At 46.3% G+C, this 20,020-nt stretch overlaps 1 protein-coding gene across 2 annotated transcripts; it reads left to right on the top strand.

Annotated features, from left to right (window-relative positions):
• Positions 1-3,537: 3,537 nt before the first annotated feature.
• Positions 3,538-14,540, top strand: RpL6 (ribosomal protein L6). Of its 2 annotated transcripts, none has more exons than XM_065435561.1 (5): positions 3,538-3,667; positions 4,933-5,258; positions 6,140-6,283; positions 7,340-7,579; positions 14,342-14,540. In XM_065435561.1, the coding sequence occupies exons 2-5, from the start codon at positions 4,950-4,952 to the stop codon at positions 14,501-14,503; spliced, it is 855 nt and encodes a 284-aa protein (XP_065291633.1). In that variant the 5' UTR covers positions 3,538-3,667; positions 4,933-4,949; the 3' UTR covers positions 14,504-14,540. The 2 variants fall into 2 exon arrangements, with proteins under 2 accessions (XP_065291633.1, XP_065291632.1); XM_065435560.1 differs by lacking the exon at positions 3,538-3,667 and adding an exon at positions 3,802-3,841.
• Positions 14,541-20,020: the final 5,480 nt, after the last annotated feature.

The following is a 20,020-nucleotide window of genomic DNA, read 5'->3' as shown; positions in this document are numbered from 1 at the left end:
CGAGCGTTAGCGAGCCGATCCCGCTAAAATAAGCGAAATCATGTGCCAGCCAACAGCAAAGCGCAGCATGGTTCTTCGGAGTACACTTCTAATTAATCTTGACACAATCTTAAAATTCTACATTATCTCTCCTTTATAAAGGCTCATAATAAAAGGGTGTGACACTTAGGGTCTAGTGGCTTCTCAAACGGATACTTTTCCCCACTTGCTTTTGTCACTTTTGTTGTGCATGGCATATGAGCGATATAACTATAGAGCCTCTATAATATAACTACGAAGCAACATGATGACTGTCACATTTTCATTGGTTTGATGAAATTCCAGAAAGCACATCTTTTAGTGTAAAGCAGGGAAAAAAAAAGAGACAACAGCACGTTCCCATGGGGTTAATGCGTTTTCCCGGATATTACGAGGGATGGGTACCGTTCAACAAAATTTTTATGTCTTACACTGTCGTTCTCACATTTTCTTTAATTTTTTATATTTTTTTGCTGTAGGCTTTATGTTTTTTGCTGCCGACAGGAAATGCTATCATGCTGATAACGCGCATGCCGTAACGCGCATGCCGTTCGTTCCTGGAAAATACCGGGCTCGCAGCGTTAAAGAAAGGAAACGCATCAAGGCAGATGACGATTATCGTTGTGTGGCAGAAGGGGCACTCCAGAGGGTGTAAACTGTAAGCCCCAAAGAGTGTAATTTTTTCTAAGACACTCTTAGAAAAGTTTACACCCTTTGGGGCGTATCTTGGCCCACAAGAATAATCGCCATCCGTGCTGCCCGCGTTTCCTTTCTTTAACGCTGCGAGCACGGTACTTTCCAGTCACGAACGGCATGCGCCTTATCAGTGTGACGCAGCATTCTCGACAGTAAAGTAGCGAGCGCCGAGTTTTCAGGAAAGGAAACGCAAGCAAGGCAGGTGACGGTTATTGTTGTGGGACAAATATACACCCCAAAGGGTGCAACCCTTTTAAGAGTGCACTCTTAAAGCTGTTGCACCCTTTGGGGTGTAAATTTGTCCCACAACAATAATCGTCATCTGCCTTGCTTGCGTTTCCTTTCCTGAAAACTCGGCGCTCGCTACTTTCCTGTCGAGAATGCTGCGTCACACTGATAAGGCGCATGCCGTTCGTGACTGGAAAGTACCGTGCTCGCAGCGTTAAAGAAAGGAAACGCGGGCAGCACGGATGACGATTATTCTTGTGGGACAAGATAAGCCCCAAAGGGTGTAAATTTTTCTAGGAGTGTGGAGTGTGTAGGACAAGGTAAGCCCCAAAGAGTGTAAATTTTTCTAAGGGCGCACTCTCAGAAACATTTACACCCTTTGGGGCGTCTCTTGTCCCACAACAATAATCGTCATCTGTCTTGCCCGCGTTTCCTTTCTTTAACGCTGCGAGCCCGGTACTTCCCAGTCACGAACTGCATGCGCGTTATCAGTGTGACGCAGCATTCTCGACAGGAAAGTAGCGAGCGCCGAGTTTCAAGAAAGGAAACGCAAGCAAGGCAGATGACGATTATTGTTGTGGGACAAATATACACCCCAAAGGATGCAACCGTTTTAAGAGTGCGTAGACAAAGTTGCACCCTTTGGGGTGTATCTCTGCCACACAACAATAATCTTCATCTGCCTTGCTTGCGTTTCCTTGAAAACGCCGCGCCCGCTACTTTCCTGTCGGGAATGCTATGTCATGCTGATAACGCGCACGCCGTTCGTTACTGGAAAGTAAAACACCGGGCTCGTCGCGTTAAAGAACTCTCTTAGAAAAATTTACACCCTTTGCGGCTTACCTTGTCCCACAACGATAATCGTCATCTCTCCGGCCCGCGTTTCCTTTCGTTAACGCTGCGAGCCCGATACTTCCCAGCCACAAATGGCATGCGCGCTATCAGTGTGACCAGCATTCTCGACAGGAAAGTAGCGAGCGCCGAGCTTTCAAGAAAGGAAACGCAAGCAAGGCATGCAGATGACGATTATCATTCACTCTTAAAATAGTTGCACCCTTTGGGGTGTATATTTGTCCCACAACAATAATCGTCACCTGCCTTGCTTGCGTTTCCTTTCTTGAAAACTCGGCGCTCGCTACTTTCCTGTCGAGAATGCTGCGACACACTGATAACGCGCATGCTGTTCGGGACTGGGAAGTACCGGGCTCGCCGCGTTAAAGAAAGGAAACGCGGGCAAAGCAGATGACGATTATCGTTGTGGGACAAGATAAGCCCCAAAGGGAGGAGGAGGAGGAATAAACTTTATTTGTGCACAGCAGATTTGAGACCTAGGCCTCTACCTAAATGACGGCCTCGAGCCCTTGGGCCCTGGCGGCATCTTCGGCCTGCTGGATTGCCTTGCGCTGGTCTTCCGGTGCACAGCTGAGCAACGCGGTCTCCCACTGCTCTCTGGTTGTAATTATTTTATTCTATTAATATTAATAATTAATATTAATATTAATAATTATTTTATTTTATCGCCCCAAAGGGTGTAAATTTTTTACACTCTTAGAAAAATTTACACCCTTTGGGGCTTATCTTGTCCCACAAGAATAATCGTCATCCGTCTTGCCCGCGTTTCCTTTCTCTAACGCAGCGAGCCTGGTACTTCCCAGTCACGAACGGCATGCGCGTTATCAGTGTGACGCAGCATTCTCGACAGGAAAGTAGCGGGCGCCGAGTTTTCAGGAAAGGAAACGCAAGCAAGGCAGATGACGATTATCGTTGTGGGACAAATTTCCACCCCTAAGGGTGCAACAGTTTTAAGAGTGTAAGAGTGTTGTGGGACAGATATGCACCCCAAAAGGGGCAACCGTTTAACACTCACTCTTAAAAAGGTTGCACCCTTTGGGGTGTATATTTGTGCCACAACAATAATCGTCATCTGCCTAGCTTGCGTTTCCTTTCTTGAAAACTCGGCGCTCGCTACTTTCCTGTCGAGAATGCTGCGTCACACTGATAACGCGCGTGCCGTTCGTGACTGGGAAGTACCGGGCTCGCAGCGTTAAAGAAAGGAAACGCGGGCAAGGCAGATGACGATTATTGTTGTGGGACAAGATAAGCCCCAAAGGGTGTAAAATTTTTACACTCTAAGAAAAATTTACACTCTTTGGGGCGTATCTCGTCCCGCAACAATAATCGTCATCTGTCTTGCCCGCGTTTCCTTTCTGTAACGCTGCAAGCCCGGTACTTCCCAGTCACGAACGGCATGCGCGTTATCAGTCTGACGCAGCGTTCTTGACAGGAAAGTAGCGAGCGCTGAGTTTTCAAGAAAGGAAACGCAAGCAAGGCAGATGACGATTACTGTTGTGGGACAAATATACAACCCAAAGGGTGCAATCGTTTTAAGAGTGAAGAGTACAGATGACGATTATCGTTGTGTGGAAAAAGGGCGCAATGTCATCTTTATGCAAAATTTGAGAAAGAACAGTGCAGCGGTGAGCGCAAAATCTTTTTTCAAACAGGCGCAGCGAAATATTCAGGACCCTGTATAATTCAGTGTGATTTTGGCTCAGCATCGCATGCGGTCAACAAAAGCAGGTCCTTCGGGATCTGTAACTGCCACTAGGAGTGGAGTCATCGCTTGCTTGCTTTAGGGGCCGCTCATCTTGGTCACTAAGAGATAGTCGTCAAGCAACAGTGGACTGCCAAACCTCCTTTCTCTCTTTTCCATACCGCTGCTGAGGTGAGCGCAAGTTCCATGTTTCTTATTCACAAAATCTGAAAATTTATCGCAATATTATTGCCATCTAGACCTGTAAACTATGTCAAACTACTGCTTTGTTCTTCCTAATTTCGTTTAACGTGTTAGTTTTACGCCCACACTCTGTGAAAATGCACTATGCGGCGGCGAAGTCACGTTAGCCGCTTTGCTACTCTTGAACTTGCCTAAATATCAGAGATTTGCATCGTTGAACTCTTGACACAGCTTTGTATGGGAGAACTAGAGTGCGTATCCGCAGATCTTTGTTATAGCGCATTGGGCAGCTATAGATCGCTGAAACATTCGTAACAGTAAACTTCACATCCTGCAGCCTTTCCCCTGGCACGCTTCAGTTGTGTCGTCAAATGCGTGTCACGCGGTCGTTAGGAGAATAAAAGGTGCGCGTTTTGTAGCATGCGGTAGCAGCGTCACTTACTTGTAAATCTGTCAAAAGTCGAAGGGTCCAAGTGCGTGCACGTTGACATCTCGAGAACGGCAGCGGGTCGGCAGAGGTGACTTCCCGGAGTTCTCAGTTGAACGCACGACCGTTTCTTGTTGCGGGTGGTAACCGGCGTTATTTGGGACCGTTCTGAGAAACCAAGTTGGATCGCTTGTGCAATACGACATATAAATAGCTAACTGCAGTCACCTCTTTACCTGCGTGCTTGCGGTTGCCTGGCGTGTCAGTCATTCATCATGAAGTCGAGCTCGTAGCCTCGTGTTTGATAAGCAGAGTTTATTTGTGCGAAGTGTCTGGCCATGGCCGGATCTGTACTAATGTTAAGAGCGGAATTGCTGCACTACGAGTTTGTGCAGATGTGAGCTCGCGATATGCGGTGCCGGATGGCGCCTTGGAACACTTGCGAGCATTTCTTGTAAAAGCGCTCTTCACTTCAACAAAATCAAGGGTCAGGACTATTAGTACCAAAATCTCTTCATTTTGACGCATCTTCTGAACGGACCGACTTTTTTAGTGTTCTCAAAGACGTCCTTGTTTCGTGTTTCAATTCAGCTACGGTTTTATGCTGGCTAACTTGCTTGATGCGTTAAATGTAAATACGCCGGTAGTTCATGATTGAAAACATGCAGTAAGCAAAGGGCTAAAACACCAACATCTAAGGTGCTTTTGTTTTCGAGTGGTCTACATATTGCATGAACCTGCTACATGTTTTTGCCGATTTAGACGCTGCTTATTTCTGCTACCAAGTATCTCACTTACTTTGCTTTTTTTTTTATACATGTTGCAGTATCGGGCGGTGAAAACATGTCTGGGAAGCCAGATCCAAAAGCGAAGAAGGCGCCTGCGGCGGCAAAGACTGCTGCCAAGGGCGCCACCACTGTTGCAAAGGGTGATGCTGCCGCCACCAAGAAGGCGCATGCTCCACGGAACCAGAAGCTGCCTGGTGGCGTGTGGCTCTTCTCCCGCTCCAAGATGTTCCACAAGCGGGGCCTCTTCAAGGTGAAGCATGCACCAGTCACCAAGGAGAAGCGAAAGCGCAAGAAGCGCGTCCATGTGAAGAAGATCAACGGCGAGAACAATGGCGGCAAACGTGTTGTGCGCATCAAGAAGGAGGTAGGTGTTCAGTGGCACCAAGTGGAAATGTTAGGTAGATGCGCAGATTGTATGTGTGATGTTCTGTATTTGGTCGAACCCAGGCAACACTTAAAAATTGAGAAAATTGGGTCACAAGAACCTCTCCACGAATCCACTAAGGCTTGGAAAGATGATGGCAAAATTAACATTTGGTTCTCTGTTGCCTTGTGCAAAATCATTTTTTACTGGCGTCATCCTTGCTTGCCCTCATGTGCACCTATGCAATACTACTAGGCTGTTGGATGACGCATAGTGCTTGAAAGTAGTGGCAAAGCAAGATCCCCAGTCCAGGAGGATCCAGCAGTGTATTTGATACAGGCTGTCACACCGCTTACGGAATGCATTGCAAAAGGCCATTTCTATTGATTACCAACGAATTGTGGCTTTAAGGGCAGGTGATTTTGCCATTCATTTGGTAATTAATTGTAACCATCGATTGGAGGGCTATGTGCTCAGAAAGTGTGAATGTTTCTTAAAGGCTGAAATCATAATTTTGAAAGCTTTAATTGAAAACACTTTCAGCAGCCGGCAACACAAACCTCAATGCCATTGAGCAGAGCACTGTGGTGACGCCCCTCAATTGAACATGCTGCAGTTCAATAAAATGCTCTTGGGTGACTCCTACAACCAAGTGTTGCTTGAGAGTCACTCTGATGGATTTGAGGAGACGTTGAGAGCATCTGCTTACAAAAATTTGTTCAGTCAAAAATTGCTATAGAATGCCATTGAAGTGAAGTGATGACATCACCTGACAGTAGGAACGTTTTTGGAACTAGTGTGGGAGTTCCGTGTGTTTACAAACACAATTTCCTCGGAACCCTCACGCAGTTGTTGCATTACTGCTGCTCTTGTGCATTCAGCGCCGCTCCTATCCTACGGAGGACAGCCCCAAGCACAAGAGGACCACCCACATGAAGCCCTCTTCCCTGCGAATTGCCAAGCTTCGCAAGAGGATCACCCCAGGCACCATCCTCATCCTTCTGGCCGGACCGCACCGTGGCAAGGTGAGCTTGATGGCAAAAGCCACTTTCCGGGAACATATAGGTATAGGCATGCTGCTCTCTGCTGCACCCAGATGCAACTCCAAATGCTGCTCTAGCTGGCATGAAGTCTGCTGCATGTTGTGTCAAAAGGCAGGTTCAATTGGCTAAGCAACATTACATTAACAGAAGTTGACTTGTATGCAACACTAGAATCTTAGATGCGGCTCAATTGGTACCTTAAATGCACAATGTGCACCAGTTTGAGTGAAAGTTGTGACCCCCTGCATTGGCAAAAAAAAAAAAGAAAGTATCTTTTAGTTTGACCTTGCACTTGCACAATTATCACATGCACTGCTTTACATTGGTAATACGCACGTGCGTATTGCACCTCTCCAATGTGGGCTGCTTGTCTAGGCAGTGATAAAATGTTGGTGACACTCACATTCTCCAAACTTTTGCTCATTACTGTAAATCTGTATGTGTAAGTTGGCAGGTCTGTCTATAAGGGGCATGCCCTTACTAATGGGATGCTCCCTGCATAAACTGCCAGACATAAACAGGGTGCATATATCCTTCTGCCCAGACGCAACCTATCTCTGGTCGGACCGGAAAGTGCTCCAACAAGTTTGTTTTTACCATAAACTTGTTTTGAAGGGACACTAAAAAGTGATGCAAAATATACTTAAGACTAGGAAAGTGTATTTTCAAAATTGTATTTTAATTCATTTGCTTTAAAAAGTTGATTACCAGTGGTGAACAGGAAGGTGAAACGTAAGTGTCTTCACTTTAGCGAGACCTCTCCGCTAGTATGTCAGTGTTACATCACGGATATCTAAGTATTTTCTTATATTGAATGGTTATAGTGTTGTAAATGTTCTTGAAACTTGCTATGCTTAGACTTCCGTTGAAACACAACGTAGCTTTTCTTACCTGGACATCATACTAGACACAACTGTCAAAAGAGGTCATGACAAGCTCCTCCATTTGGAAGGCAAAAGCAGCATGGCAGCAATCCTGAAACCTGTCTGACTGGAATAATTATCCTGGTGGCCTTGCTGTCGCCTTGTTTCTCTGCAGAGGGTGGTTTTCCTGAAGCAGCTGAAGACAGGCTTGCTCATGGTGACTGGTCCCTATGGCATCAACGGCTGCCCTCTGAGGCGCATCAACCAGATCTATGTGATCTCCACTAGCACCAAGATTGACATCTCGTCTGTCAAGTTACCCGAAAACCTTGATGATCGCTTCTTCAACCGGCCAAAGTCAGTCAAGAGGCGAGGTCGCAAGGATGAAGGCGAGATCTTTGACACCAAGCCCCAGGTACGCTTTTTTCTTTTCTTCGTCACTTTATTGGCCCTGCTCAGGTGCAGCCATCTTATTAGTCGAAATACTTCTAATTGTTTTTCTTTTAGTCGAACATTTTGGTTTCTGCACTAGGATTCTATCTTGTTCCTTTATAATGAGCAGTGCTGAGATGAGTCCCTTGTGTCCATAGCTTTTCTGCATTGCTCTTTGCGAAATGCTTTGCTAAACATAACTATTGAAGTTCTTCCAAGCACTGTTCACTTTCTTTTAGATCAGTTGACAAGATATCCATAAGTTAAACTAATGTGCCTGAAAGCCATTGGCACCCATTGGGACTTTTTTCTTTAAGGGGGGAAGAGGTGTTTAGAAACTTTTTTTTTTACTAAATTTAATAAAAACTGTCACCCAGATAGTCTATGATGATTTCAAAAATATAATTACATTTAGATTGTATCAGTGGTTCCAAATATAATTAAAATTAATCACCTATAGTTTATCGGAACAATTGTAAGAAGAGTATCAGCCAGAATGTTTATAGAGACAGGGCTGAATACTACAACGTATAAGCAACACAACTGTACGACTTTTTTTATATTCCAGGTATTAGTACCAATTTTACAGCAATCTCCAGACATGGCAATTATGTGGTCCAAATAGTAGCCAGATTTTAAAATTTACAAAAGCGAAATTAAAATATCTGCTCCTAGCATTGTGTAGCGATCACATGTAGCTACATGCTGCTGTTAAAATTGTGGTTCTATGTGCCCTGAAGACCGAGATAATGCTTCAACAAGTTTAAGACACCAAAAATAATATTCTGAGAAAACTTGAAAAAAACAAAATGAGCTTATTTTTATAACAGAACACCACAAAATATTTGAATATATAGAAGTGCTATTGTATTAGTAGCCTCCAAGAATGTAGTCTGTCTGGCTAGCGTCACTGCGGTGATGCCTTCTGAGCACCCGCTGCAAGTTTTCAGCAGACGTAGCCAGCCCGTTCGTCCCGACAGCAGTGTCGTCAGTGCGATCTAGTAGTACCGACTTTCGGTCAGTAGCAGGAGTTAACGCTAATGCTTGGAAGTTTTCCTTGAGCTTCACTCTCAATACGCCGAAAAAATTCCGGCTGCAGAGTAGTAGCATTGTACCACGTCGAAACACAGCCGTTGTCAGGAGTGCTTTGGGGGACTAGGTCTAACACGCCATCGGAATCTCCAGTGTCGCTCAACTGCGGGAGCAGGCTGTTATCGATATCATCTGAAAGCGGGCGGCAGAGCATCGTTTCTCAAAGTTGTACGCCAACTTCTTCCTTTCTATTTTGTAAATTTGTACTTTGTAGCAAACATCAGAGTCGCGGTCGGCATCGCCGTCAGTGTGAAAAACCTCGGTAACATGCATGGCGTGTTCTCAGCGGCCGTGGAGTGATGCAGATAACGCCAGTCTAGCCAATGGCGTGGCTAGCTGAGGGTCACGTGCCTTTGTCGACCAATTACAGCACACATTGGGTGTTCTTTTTGAGGTGGAATTTCTTCACTGCCAATGTGCGGACGGAGCCGATGGTGGTCGGAAAATGAAGACGAGAGACTGCTCTTTCAAAAGATTTACGAGTTGGCACGACCGAACGACTGCGGGGAACGTCACGCGCCGTTGAAAAAGCACTTTTTTACGGAAACTATGGCTCGTATTTGGCCGACATGGGAGCAAAAAATTTATATTACGGCTAAAATAATGATTTAGAAAGCGCAAAACAAGGTTAAGTGGTAGAATAATAGTTGGAAGTTCCGAAAATACCGTATCAAAATCGATTTTTTCACGAATTTTTCATCTCTAAAACCCATGTCCCCTCTTAACAGTCGAATCAAAAGGCGGTTTCAACTATGCAATGTTGCATTAACGTTTGACTTGTATGGAACACTAGAACCTTTGATGTAGTTGCTTGGTTCCTTGAGTGCATGAAATATGCCATTTTGAACAAAACTTGAGTAGGCTGGCAGATCTATCTATAAGGGACATGGCCCTTTTCTAATGGGGTGCCCCTGCATGAACTGCCAGACATAAACAGGGTGCATATATCCTTCTGCCCAGATGCAACCTATATCTGGTCGGACCGGAAAGTGCTCCAACATATTTCTTTCTACTGCAAACTTGTTTTGAAGGGACACTAAAGTGAAACATGAAAAGCAGTAGATGCGATGTTTATCAAGGGACTGCAAAATAAAGGCAATGTAACAGCCGGAAAAACATAACTGCGAGGAAGGCCGCAAATTGCCACAGCAACATCAGAAACGGCTCTGAATGGCTGCCAGTACAGTTTAATTCGTTGTCAAGGTGCTTATACTGTGAGCAGGGATGGCAAGTGTGTGCATGTGTAATGAAGAGATAATGTTCGGTGACAGTGACCCCTTTCAAGTCTAGCAGATATGCTTCACTGCTATATTTTTCATATGCTTCACTGCATAACATGGCTGTACTGCAGCGAAGCAGACTAAAGAAAACCGGGCAGGTGCACAGCAGCAACAACGCTGGTAGCAACCTTTTTTGTGATGCATTGTGTATACGGAAAGCACATAAAGCTGGAATGACCGTTCATGTTTTACTTATTTTCTGCTGTAAAGCGTTGGTTAGCGGCTTATTCATTAATGTGCAATCCTTTTACGATTTTTCTTCTGCGAGAAAACTTGTGCAGCCCAAGAACGTTTCATGCAACGTAGTCCAAAAAATTGCTTTTAGTGCTTGCAAGCAACAATCATGTACACAAGGTAGCAACCTTATGCACAAGTCTTCCAGAAGCAGCGCCATCCACTCTTTTGTTCACAACAGTCAAACTTGCATCCACTAGAGGCAAGGCAACTCCATTCTTGTATTACTCATGAAGCACCGCACCATCAGGCATCAGAATTTGCGCAAAATATGCCGCGTGCATTGGTGTACGCAGTGCAGTGGCTATGAGCAAGTGTCAAACCAAGAAAGCAGAAGGTCGGCCGTGCACAGACGCTTGTGTGCTTGATTTTGTCGAGACTGTGCGAGCATCTCAATGCGACTCTGCTACACCAATAGGGACGTGGAAATCGCATAGCCTGCCCTTGCTGTAGGGCTCTGGCAGGAAGATAAAATACTGCCACTACCTTTAGTTTTATTCAGGTTGCCTAGTGGCAGCAGTACCAGCTTAAGAAGTGGAGTTCAGCCAATCAACGTTTATAATTTCGCACGGTGATGTTGCGATAGCATTATCTTGTATATTAAGGTACACGATACATTCTTTCATGTATTGGAAATGCAGATACCGATACAAGTCTTGCCAGATGTATCATGATAGAGATACAAGATGCCCAAAGAGTACTTAAGATAGTACCTAAGATATATGTATCTTCGATTCTGCCTAGCATGGCTTATCTTGGTGAAATAATCTCTGCCTATATTCGTGAACAAAGCTAGCAATTGGCAAACATGCACGGCTAAAGGATTTTCTCTATCGTGCCCACCGTATGTAAGACCTATCTAGAGATTATTGAGACTCGCTTTAAGGATTCTTGCATATCGAATGCACTAGATGGCATCAAGGACAACGCAGTTTGGTATGCCGAGGACGCCTGCGAAGCATCCGACGAGGACAACTTCTCTCGCAGTTCTGACGAGGATGCTGCTTGTGGCATCGGCTAGCAATGTCTAGTAACTGGGCTTACAATAGATGAATGTGTGTCATGCTCAACATTCTCTCTTTTTTTTTTTTTAAGATGTGGGTTGACTTATATTCGTGTTCGACCTATATTGGAGTAAATACAGTAGAAGCTGTGAAAACACGCGACAAGTTCATGCAGTAACTTCAGGGCAGCAGTACCACCCATCTATCGATTTTCATATTTTTTTTCCTGTCATACCAAATGACTTGTTTTAAGAAGGGCTGTTTCGCCACTACAGAAGCCTAGTTTACTATTGTATTTCCCACACCTTGACATTGGAGTGTAAAAATTTCTGCAAGCTACCACTACATAGCACAACAATGTCATCATTACAGTATCCCATGTCACGCAGCATAGATCTAGCATGCATCCATGGTATCGGCTATGCTGTGGCGTATAGTTTAGCTGCATCGTGCTTCCAGGTACATTCTTCTGGTGACACCGGGGAAGCACCTGACAGTGTATACTACAGTCGAACCTCGATATATCGAACAGCGCGGTGATCGCAAAATAGTTTGATATCGCCAGAATTCGATATACAGTCGAACCCGGCTATATCGAACTCGCAAAAAAACGCCTATCAGTTCGATACAGAGCATAATTCGATATAAGCCTGCTAAATAATTGGATGTCATAAATGCACATACCATTTATAAAATCACTTTATTGATGAAACTAGCTTCGTTTCGCAAAGAAACAGTCCTGCATTTTCTTCTGCTTGGGCAATTTCGCTGCATGCGAGGCACGCACTTCCCCACATTGTCTAAGGAGTCGGAGCAGCTGAGGCCGCAACATTCCGCTTTCGCACAGAAGCACCGGACTAGTGCGAGCGCACTTCGGAGGATGTGGGCCAAAGACGGTCGTTGCTTTCCTCGTTGTGCCCATTTTCAGTTGTGCTCGGCACGATGTCGGCAATGTAGTCTTCGTTTCCGGGCTCTACCGTGGTCGCGACACCATCATTTGCGCTAACTCGCGCACCGTTGATTCGTCAACAGCTTCCGGAAATTCTGACAGCTGGCTCCAAACCTCGGCAACAATGACAACGGCTTCGTCGCATTAATCAGAATTTACAGTCATCACCGAGCACGCGGAAGTCGGTACGGCTGAAGCTATTTTGGATGAACCACTCGTACACGGCCGTGCATACGCGTCGGGCGCCACGGGCACTACGGGCACCGGGTCGCGAGTTAGGCCGCTTTAGCCCTAATTTCCCCCTTCAAGATCGTGCCGAGAGTGCACCTCGGAATCTTGTACGTTGCAGAGACATCCGACTTGTCACCGCATTCGACCCGGTTTATGATTTCGAGCTTCACGACGAAAGGCGAATTCTGACGCTTCATCACGGCAACACTGCGGGAGAAGGCGCACACAATGAATCAGATAAGCAGCGAGACAACTCGCACTTTCGCCAACTTGCATGACGAGGGCACAAGAGCCTCTGATTGGCTGTCTGGGCAAGCGCTGCAGGCGGGCGGGCCAGGATCATTTTTTGTAGGGAGGTGTCGGCGGCTCCGAGGTAGCGCGGTCGCATAGGGGGAGCGGTTGGATGGAGCCGCGCCGCCGGGTTTTCCCTTCACCGCGAGGGAAAGCCAACTTCCGGGGGCACTTTCCGCCGCTTGACGTTCGATATATCGGGAGTCGCTATTAGTTTTGTTCGATGTATGCATAATTTTTGCTATATATACTCATTGTAACTATACCGTGTCCATAAATTGTTTGATATAAGGAATAATTCGATGTAAACGGGTTCGATATAGTCGGGTTCGACTGTATAAAATCACGTAGAAAACGCGTCAAAAACTAGCACAAATCAATCAATGAACCAATCGTGGCGCAATAGATACTCACATGAAGCTTCAAACAAAGTATTTATTTCGTTCGCTGAAAGTACTGAAGCAGCCTAGCCTGCTTCATATTGGCAACCGCGTGCTTGACCACGGCGTCCTCAACATAGTCCAAACGGTCCACAAGAGACGGTCCAGTGCCTTCTATTGCACCGCAGTAGCGGCGTACAACGGCCAAAGCAGCTACAGCCTCAGTTGCAGTCGGGAGCGGGGCAACATCAGCGCTTGCTGGATCAGCCTCGGCAGCGTCTTCGTTTGGCCGCTCAGCAGTCACTTCTGCCGCGATCTCCACGTCTGTTAACTCCGCCACTGTTCCGGTGCTGTCCTCACCGCCAACGAAGTCCTCAATGCACATTCTGTGTGGCTAAGCACCGACAAAGCGCTCCAACTGGCTCCACGGCCGCCTCGATCACGCGCGCACGGCGGGGGCGCGGGCGCGCGTGATTGAGGCGGCCGGGCTGGCTCACGGCCGGGGAGCGCGCGCTTCCCCTCGAGACCGGCCGTGGCTGGCTCCAAGCCGCCGCGTGTGTACGCCGCTACGTTCAAATGGCGCCCTCGGCGCAACCGATGTGGGCAGCTGTCGTACGCAGCAGTCCGGAACGCCCATCGCGCCGCCGCTATCTGCGAGAGTGTTGTGGGAAAGCTCGCCTCCTGTCAACAGAGCGCACTTGGTCTGGGGCGGCGGAGTTCGATATATCCATTTTACATCCGGCCCCGTTCGAAATAAAAAATTAAAAATGCGTGCGATTTTCCACGTGATATAGAAAGTGTTCGATATACGCAATAATTCGATATATCCGTGTTCGATATATCGAGGTTTGACTGTACAACTTTCAAGTTCCAGGTGCTTGCATGTACAGAAAATGGCAGAGGCAGCTGGATAGAAGTTTGACAGAATTCTTGCATAGTATGGACATCGTGGAATATGAGCAGCTTTGGGAGGGTGCCAATGAGGCGAGCTAGTCAGATGAAGAGGGCAGCGGAAGCAGCGAAGATTACTGGTGTTGAGTGGACCACCACTTGTTGCATTATCCTGCATATCAGTCCGAGCACAGTTTGAAGCTTCAACGAAGGGCAACATACAAAAAATGTTGAAAAGAAAGTGCGGGCCCTGCATAAGTTAATACAATAGTACAGCTTAATATTCGTCTTTAGCGTCCTTCGAATAACATTGCCGTTTTAGCATTCCTTTTTATATGATAACTGTTTCCGAGTTGCTTTCACGGGAGCTTAAGATTCTTTTGTGTTGTGCAGGAGCGAACGGTGAGCGAGGAGCACCGCAAGGTCCAGAAGGAGGTGGACAAGCAGGTGCTGGAGGCCATGAAGAAGCACCCTCAGAAGAGGGCCCTGGTGCACTACCTGGCGGCCAGCTTCTCTCTGCGCAACCGCATGTACCCACACAGAATGAAGTTCTGAGGGGCCTGTACAATAAAAACACTCCTGGACTCTGGCACACTGTGCTAGTTGTGACTGGTTGAGCTTTACAGATGATTTGAGCCTATTACATACCACGGATGTCATGTTGGAGTAGAAGTGGAGTCAACAGTGACCCGCTAACATATACGCTGGGGCTTCACAAACATTCGTGAAAGGTGAACATAATTGACAAAGGGGGAAAGATACGTTTATTGAAGTGGGAATGCCACAAAATTGAGCCTACATTATTCAACACTGATATTCCAGTGTAATGCGTGTTGAGAGAAGTGGCATTCGTTTAGAAAGGCCATGTTGCAACCTAAATCCACAAGCACATTCGTTATGTCACAATGTTATGACTGCCTTCGTAAGGTGTGCTCTCCCTCAATGCATATGCATCACTAGCACTCTTCCAGGCTCAGACATGCATTGACAGTGTGTTGCTACAGTTGACTTCCTTAAGGGGAGACACCATTCGAGAGCATTTTTTCAGTCAAGTTCTGTTAATTCGAACCTGATGGGACCGACAAAACTGGCCAAAACAAAGGACGGAAAAAGTGCCGAAACATCCTGCACTTGGCAGTATTTGCCTTTTAGAAGGGGCACACGGGTCCTGTATAAAAAATTAATTAAAAGCTTTTTTCATTTGTTGTTTTTCTAATCCCCATATCGGAGGGCACCTGCTGGCAAGACTGGCTCAAAATGACGTCGGGGGGAGCTGCTTGTCACTACTTGTCCTATGAAAGTGCTGAAATGACCCATTTTGTCATTTGCCATTCCAAAACAGTATATTAAGTGAGGCCATCTCAGCTTTGTTTGAAAAAACATCTTTGCAGCTTGCTTTCCTACCAAAATTAACCTTCTCTGTTGCTTCATAAGAAAACTACCTGGTATTGTAGCACAAGATGTCATTCTTGCACTTTGTGCATTTTTCTCAATTTTCGAAGTCTAAAATTTAGCAAACAGCACCGTGACCCTGCTACTCATTCAGTCCTCTTGATCTCTTTTTTTTGCCTGAATGCTATAGAGTCTGAGGGCACGATAGGTGCCACTAATACAGGACATAGCATGTGTTCCTCTCCAGAACTTGAGCTGGCTCCAGTCGCTGTATGAGCACAGAGACGCCTAATAAGTTTACTGGCAGGCCTTCAGAGTATTGGATAGATTTGTGCTATTTTGTTGGCATTGAAGGGACGCTAAAGGCAAATATTAAGTAGAGCTAAAGTGACAGATTAGTGCTCGAGAATCTCCAAGGCGTCAGTATTATTGCAAACAGAGCTTTAATGTTCGAGAAATTGAGGTAAATGCACGACGTGATTAGAGATTTCCCTGGGACATTCAAGTACTGGCCCGATGACAAAAGCACTCCTCAGTCCAATTCTGTCACTAGTACTCAACCACTCGTTGCGAAAAACATCCTTGCATTTTATTATAAGACAAAATAAAATGCTACTTCAGCTCTATTTCATTTTTAGAGAAAGGAACTTGCTATAATTAACCTTGATGTGGGCAATTGAAAGGTTTCATTTTCGCTTGACTCTGCACCGCCCACGCTTTCAGGTTTCATGGTACTTTCGTCATCACGTACTGCTGCGCTGATTTTGTTGGCTCGTGAGACTCGCACAAACTGCAATTACATAGCAGAGAATTCAACTTCCATGTGATGCTGCAGGATGCCCGAACGGTCTATGCCGCTTGACCAAACAGCAGCTGCAGCGGCGAATCCACCACTCTCTCTTGGCTTGGTATCGCCATCTGTCAGGCGCCGTGTCACTCACCGATGGCAGCAAACGTTGGTTATGCCGTATGCAATGTCACAACTCCTCCAGTTGGGCGGCAGGAAGTTTGAATTGCCTTATAGGTATTTGGACCCTTGAAATGCAATTTTCTCGTAAACTACATCTTTTCTTGGCATGAAACAAGCGTTGCGAGGTTTCTGGAATGGTATTTGAACAGTCCACGTCGACTTAGTATTTTCCTTTAGTGTTCCGTTAAGTGCCCCCTCGACTTTTGGAGTTTCTTCAACTTACCGCCTTCCCTTTTGCTAGCTTCCCTAGAAAACAAGTGTGAAATTGAAGTGATCAAGCTGAAGATGATGGATTATGAACACAAGTCTGTTGTAGTATCTATGAAAAGGGTCTGCATACTTATTTTAGTTTCATGCTGACGTTGTGGTGTGTGGCAGCCCAAACAAATCATGTTTTTCTGCACATGGTGCGGTAGACTGGAGGCAGTTACAAAGACCTTCCCTAACCCGTCCATCTCGGGAGGATATATCCGGACATCTACTCGAGACGATAACTGCAAACTATGCGGAAGGGCTCACGCATCTCTTAGAAACATTCTCTGGGGAATGTGAGGTCATATGCAGAGAAAATGCAGTTTCCCCAGATGCAGCTGCGACGCGATGGATGGCCGCCCTGCGCAGCTCAAACTTCCAAAATCAACTATGAGCCGTCCAGCAAGCCGTGAGGTGGCGAGGAGACAGGATCTCCGGACCTCCTCGGGGGCGGCCTAGGCCACGAATTTGCCGTATAGTCAATAAAGTTGTTACCACCAGCACCACCACATGGTGCATGGCGCGTGTATAATAAAAGAATGCGAACTAGGCCCCGATTACACCCATATTCGAGATGCACTTTAGGTGAAACCAGGGCTTAAATCACAACAGCAATGCCCGAAACAGCTTTGAATGGCTGCCAGTATGCTTACCACGTCGCTCAGATCAAGTGGCACGTACCCAGTACTCTGAGCTGGCGTCAAAAGCGTCTCTTAGGGCACATTCACACCGGCGACTGACAGTGGTCGCGCGACCAAGTTGGTCGCAAAGCGACCAGTCACAAATGGTCGCAAACGGTCGCCTTTCTTGAAAAGTGACCATTTTGGGCCAGTCGCGCTCTGCGCGATTTTTCAGTCGCGCGACCGTGGTCGCAAAACTGATAAACCAATCAGCGGCGCACCGGAAGTGATCTTTCGTGTGTCTACATCCGGCCTCCTCCGGCGTCGCGTTCAAATTCCGCGTAGATTCCGAGAGTTCTCGCTGAGAACGATAATCACCGGGATTGCGACTTGCGGGTCGCGCTCAGCCGGGCTTGCCGGTGTAGCCGGTCGTGGCCGGTGTGAACATCCATCGCCTTCGGTCGCATTTTGATTGCGAGTCGCAAATGGTCGCGCGACCTCCTCAAGTCGCCGGTGTGAATGAGCCCTTAGAGACACTCTTGACTAGAGTCTAGTTGAACAGCGGTACCTACCCAGTCCCACATCTACATTGACCCATGTCAGCGTGCAAGTGGTTTGGTGACCCAAGTGACACTTGGTGACCCTCGGTGACCCAAGCTGGTCAGGTGGTTGGTTTCAAAGCTTCAGCACAGCAGCCCAATATGCTACCCATCTGACCACAAACTACTGAGCGACCGAGGTGGGTGGGAAAACTGCTAGATACAGATAGTGTCCACAAGATATGTGAAGTACCCAAAGAATGCCAACACATTAAAGCAAGGTGTGCGTTATAATTGGGTAAATACCGTAATCTGACAATTGGATGAGTTATGGTAATTGCTTGAAAGTCTTCCTAGTGCAGGCCGAAAATAGGCATTTTCAATGGGAGATGACGTGTTCAATGTATTCAGTGTCCCCATAAGCTTCACCGTGACACGCTGCTACTAAAGGGGTCACTCGCGGTCACCATAGGGGTCAAGTGCGTGCATGTTGACATTCGAATTATCCGGCAAAGGCCAATTTTAGGATTAAAAAAGTTCAAGCCTATAGAAATGCCCGAGTGCCGGCCGAGATCAAATTTACGAAAACATCCAATTAGTGGGAGACTACTGTACTTGAGAGCACTGCCTATACGCTATTTATAGTAATAATACAAATGATTAATGATTGGCCTGAACTGTGGCAAGAAGCTTTCTTTGCTTCTTCCGTCTACTGGACAAGTCTTGCACAATAAGCGAGTACTCGGAATAGTGCAAATTGAGGCGTTTTGCGGCAGCATATGACAAGTACAACGCGAGCTCCAACACAAACACATGGTGTTCATTCCTTTGTTGTCATGCTTTCATGGTTCTGCTGTCTTCACTGCATTGTCATTTCGTTCTCACACCGTCAGCATTTGTGGTCATTCCAGCTTCGTCGCCCCATTGCTGTCTTGCTGTTATTTTCACGCTGTTGTCATACCAGCGCCATAGCATCATGGTCATTCCATCTTGCAGCATCCCATTGTCGCCTTGCACGTACTCCGCATGTTCAAGCGCCACAAGTTTATGTTGGGCAAGGGGAGTCTCCCGCTGAAGATGTGTCCAACTTGGTCGCTAAACAAGAACAGCATTCTTCGCGAGTACCAATGAAGTAATAATTTCTTGTATTTCTTGCGACGTACAAGAACGGGCCGGCCAAAGCTTCACTTAAACCAATTGCCACAGTGCATGGGATACGCCCACCTTTTATTGAAGGTAGCATTTCGTTAAGAGGACATTGTTGATCTGTTGCCAGCAGCAACCATATAGACTGCACTGATTTGGTGCCAGTCTTGTGGTACAGACTATAGTCCTTGTATGCAGCAAGTGTGCTGAGTGGTGCATTCTTAGTGCACCCTATGGCGGCTGTGCGCTAGGCATGCTTAATTATTGAGACATTTTTAAACCTGTGCAGCTGTGGTTAAGAAACTTCACCTGGATTCTTAGCAGTGGGGTTATATCTAAAAATTTATAATAAGTGCAAGGTGTCCAGGGAAGCGAGATTGTTTCTTGCAATGAAGGTAGTGGTTGGAAAGAAAAGTGACAACCACAGTGTTTCGTGCACATGTTTCCGCCAAGCCGAGCTCACACGCTTCCCTTTGGCGGATGTTTTTCTCGTGAGGCCAGCATTGCCCAGTGCAAAGGCCTATGCAAGTGCTCCATGCACCCACGATTAAGGTTCATTACCCGTCGAGAGAGTTGTATTCCATGCACCGACTGCAGAATTCACTGAAGTGAACAAATTGTTACACTGAGACTCTGTGCAGGAAATGTCACTCTATGGTCCACATCTTGCACAAGTTTTTACAGCTACAAAGCTCAAGATAAGAGGAACGTTTAGGTGATTGGTTGCCAAAGCTTGTAAAATAGGAATATTCAGCACAACTGAGAATCCACAAGCGTACTGTGCTGAGTTGGCACTATACCACATTTATGCATACAAGATGCATTTTTCTTTTTGAAATCTTGACAGGGTACAAGGCTGCCTGCTAACACTGGGGTGGTATTGAGTGATAACTCTGGGGATAAAAATGTTGCGAGATTTTGAATCACCAGACATCAAATGTTCTGAAGTACACAGCCTACAGTGCTCTTGACACCGTGCCTCATTAGCTTGGCACAGCACCGGGAGCACTGTCAAGCATCTGGCGCAAAGTCATGCAGTTACAGATTGAAAATATTGAAAATACGGTCTCAGTGTGCTACTTGAAGTAGTAACTTAGCGCGAATAAAACCACGGAAACAAGAAAGACGGACAAGGCGCTTGTCCAATACGCTC

The sequence above is a fragment of the Dermacentor albipictus genome, chromosome 2 (assembly GCF_038994185.2).
Source record: "Dermacentor albipictus isolate Rhodes 1998 colony chromosome 2, USDA_Dalb.pri_finalv2, whole genome shotgun sequence".
Lineage (NCBI taxonomy): Eukaryota > Metazoa > Arthropoda > Arachnida > Ixodida > Ixodidae > Dermacentor > Dermacentor albipictus.
This window is presented reverse-complemented; position numbering and strand designations above follow the sequence as displayed.

What these genes read in the sequence shown, in the direction of transcription:
- RpL6 (XM_065435560.1), top strand. Translation starts at nt 3,817, where the DNA reads ATGCACTATGCGGCGGCGAAGTCAC. An exon ending in CTATGCGGCGGCGAAGTCAC is followed by an intron (nt 3,842 to 4,932) that starts GTTAGCCGCTTT and finishes TACATGTTGCAG; the next exon opens with TATCGGGCGGTGAAAACATG. An exon ending in TTGTGCGCATCAAGAAGGAG is followed by an intron (nt 5,259 to 6,139) that starts GTAGGTGTTCAG and finishes TTGTGCATTCAG; the next exon opens with CGCCGCTCCTATCCTACGGA.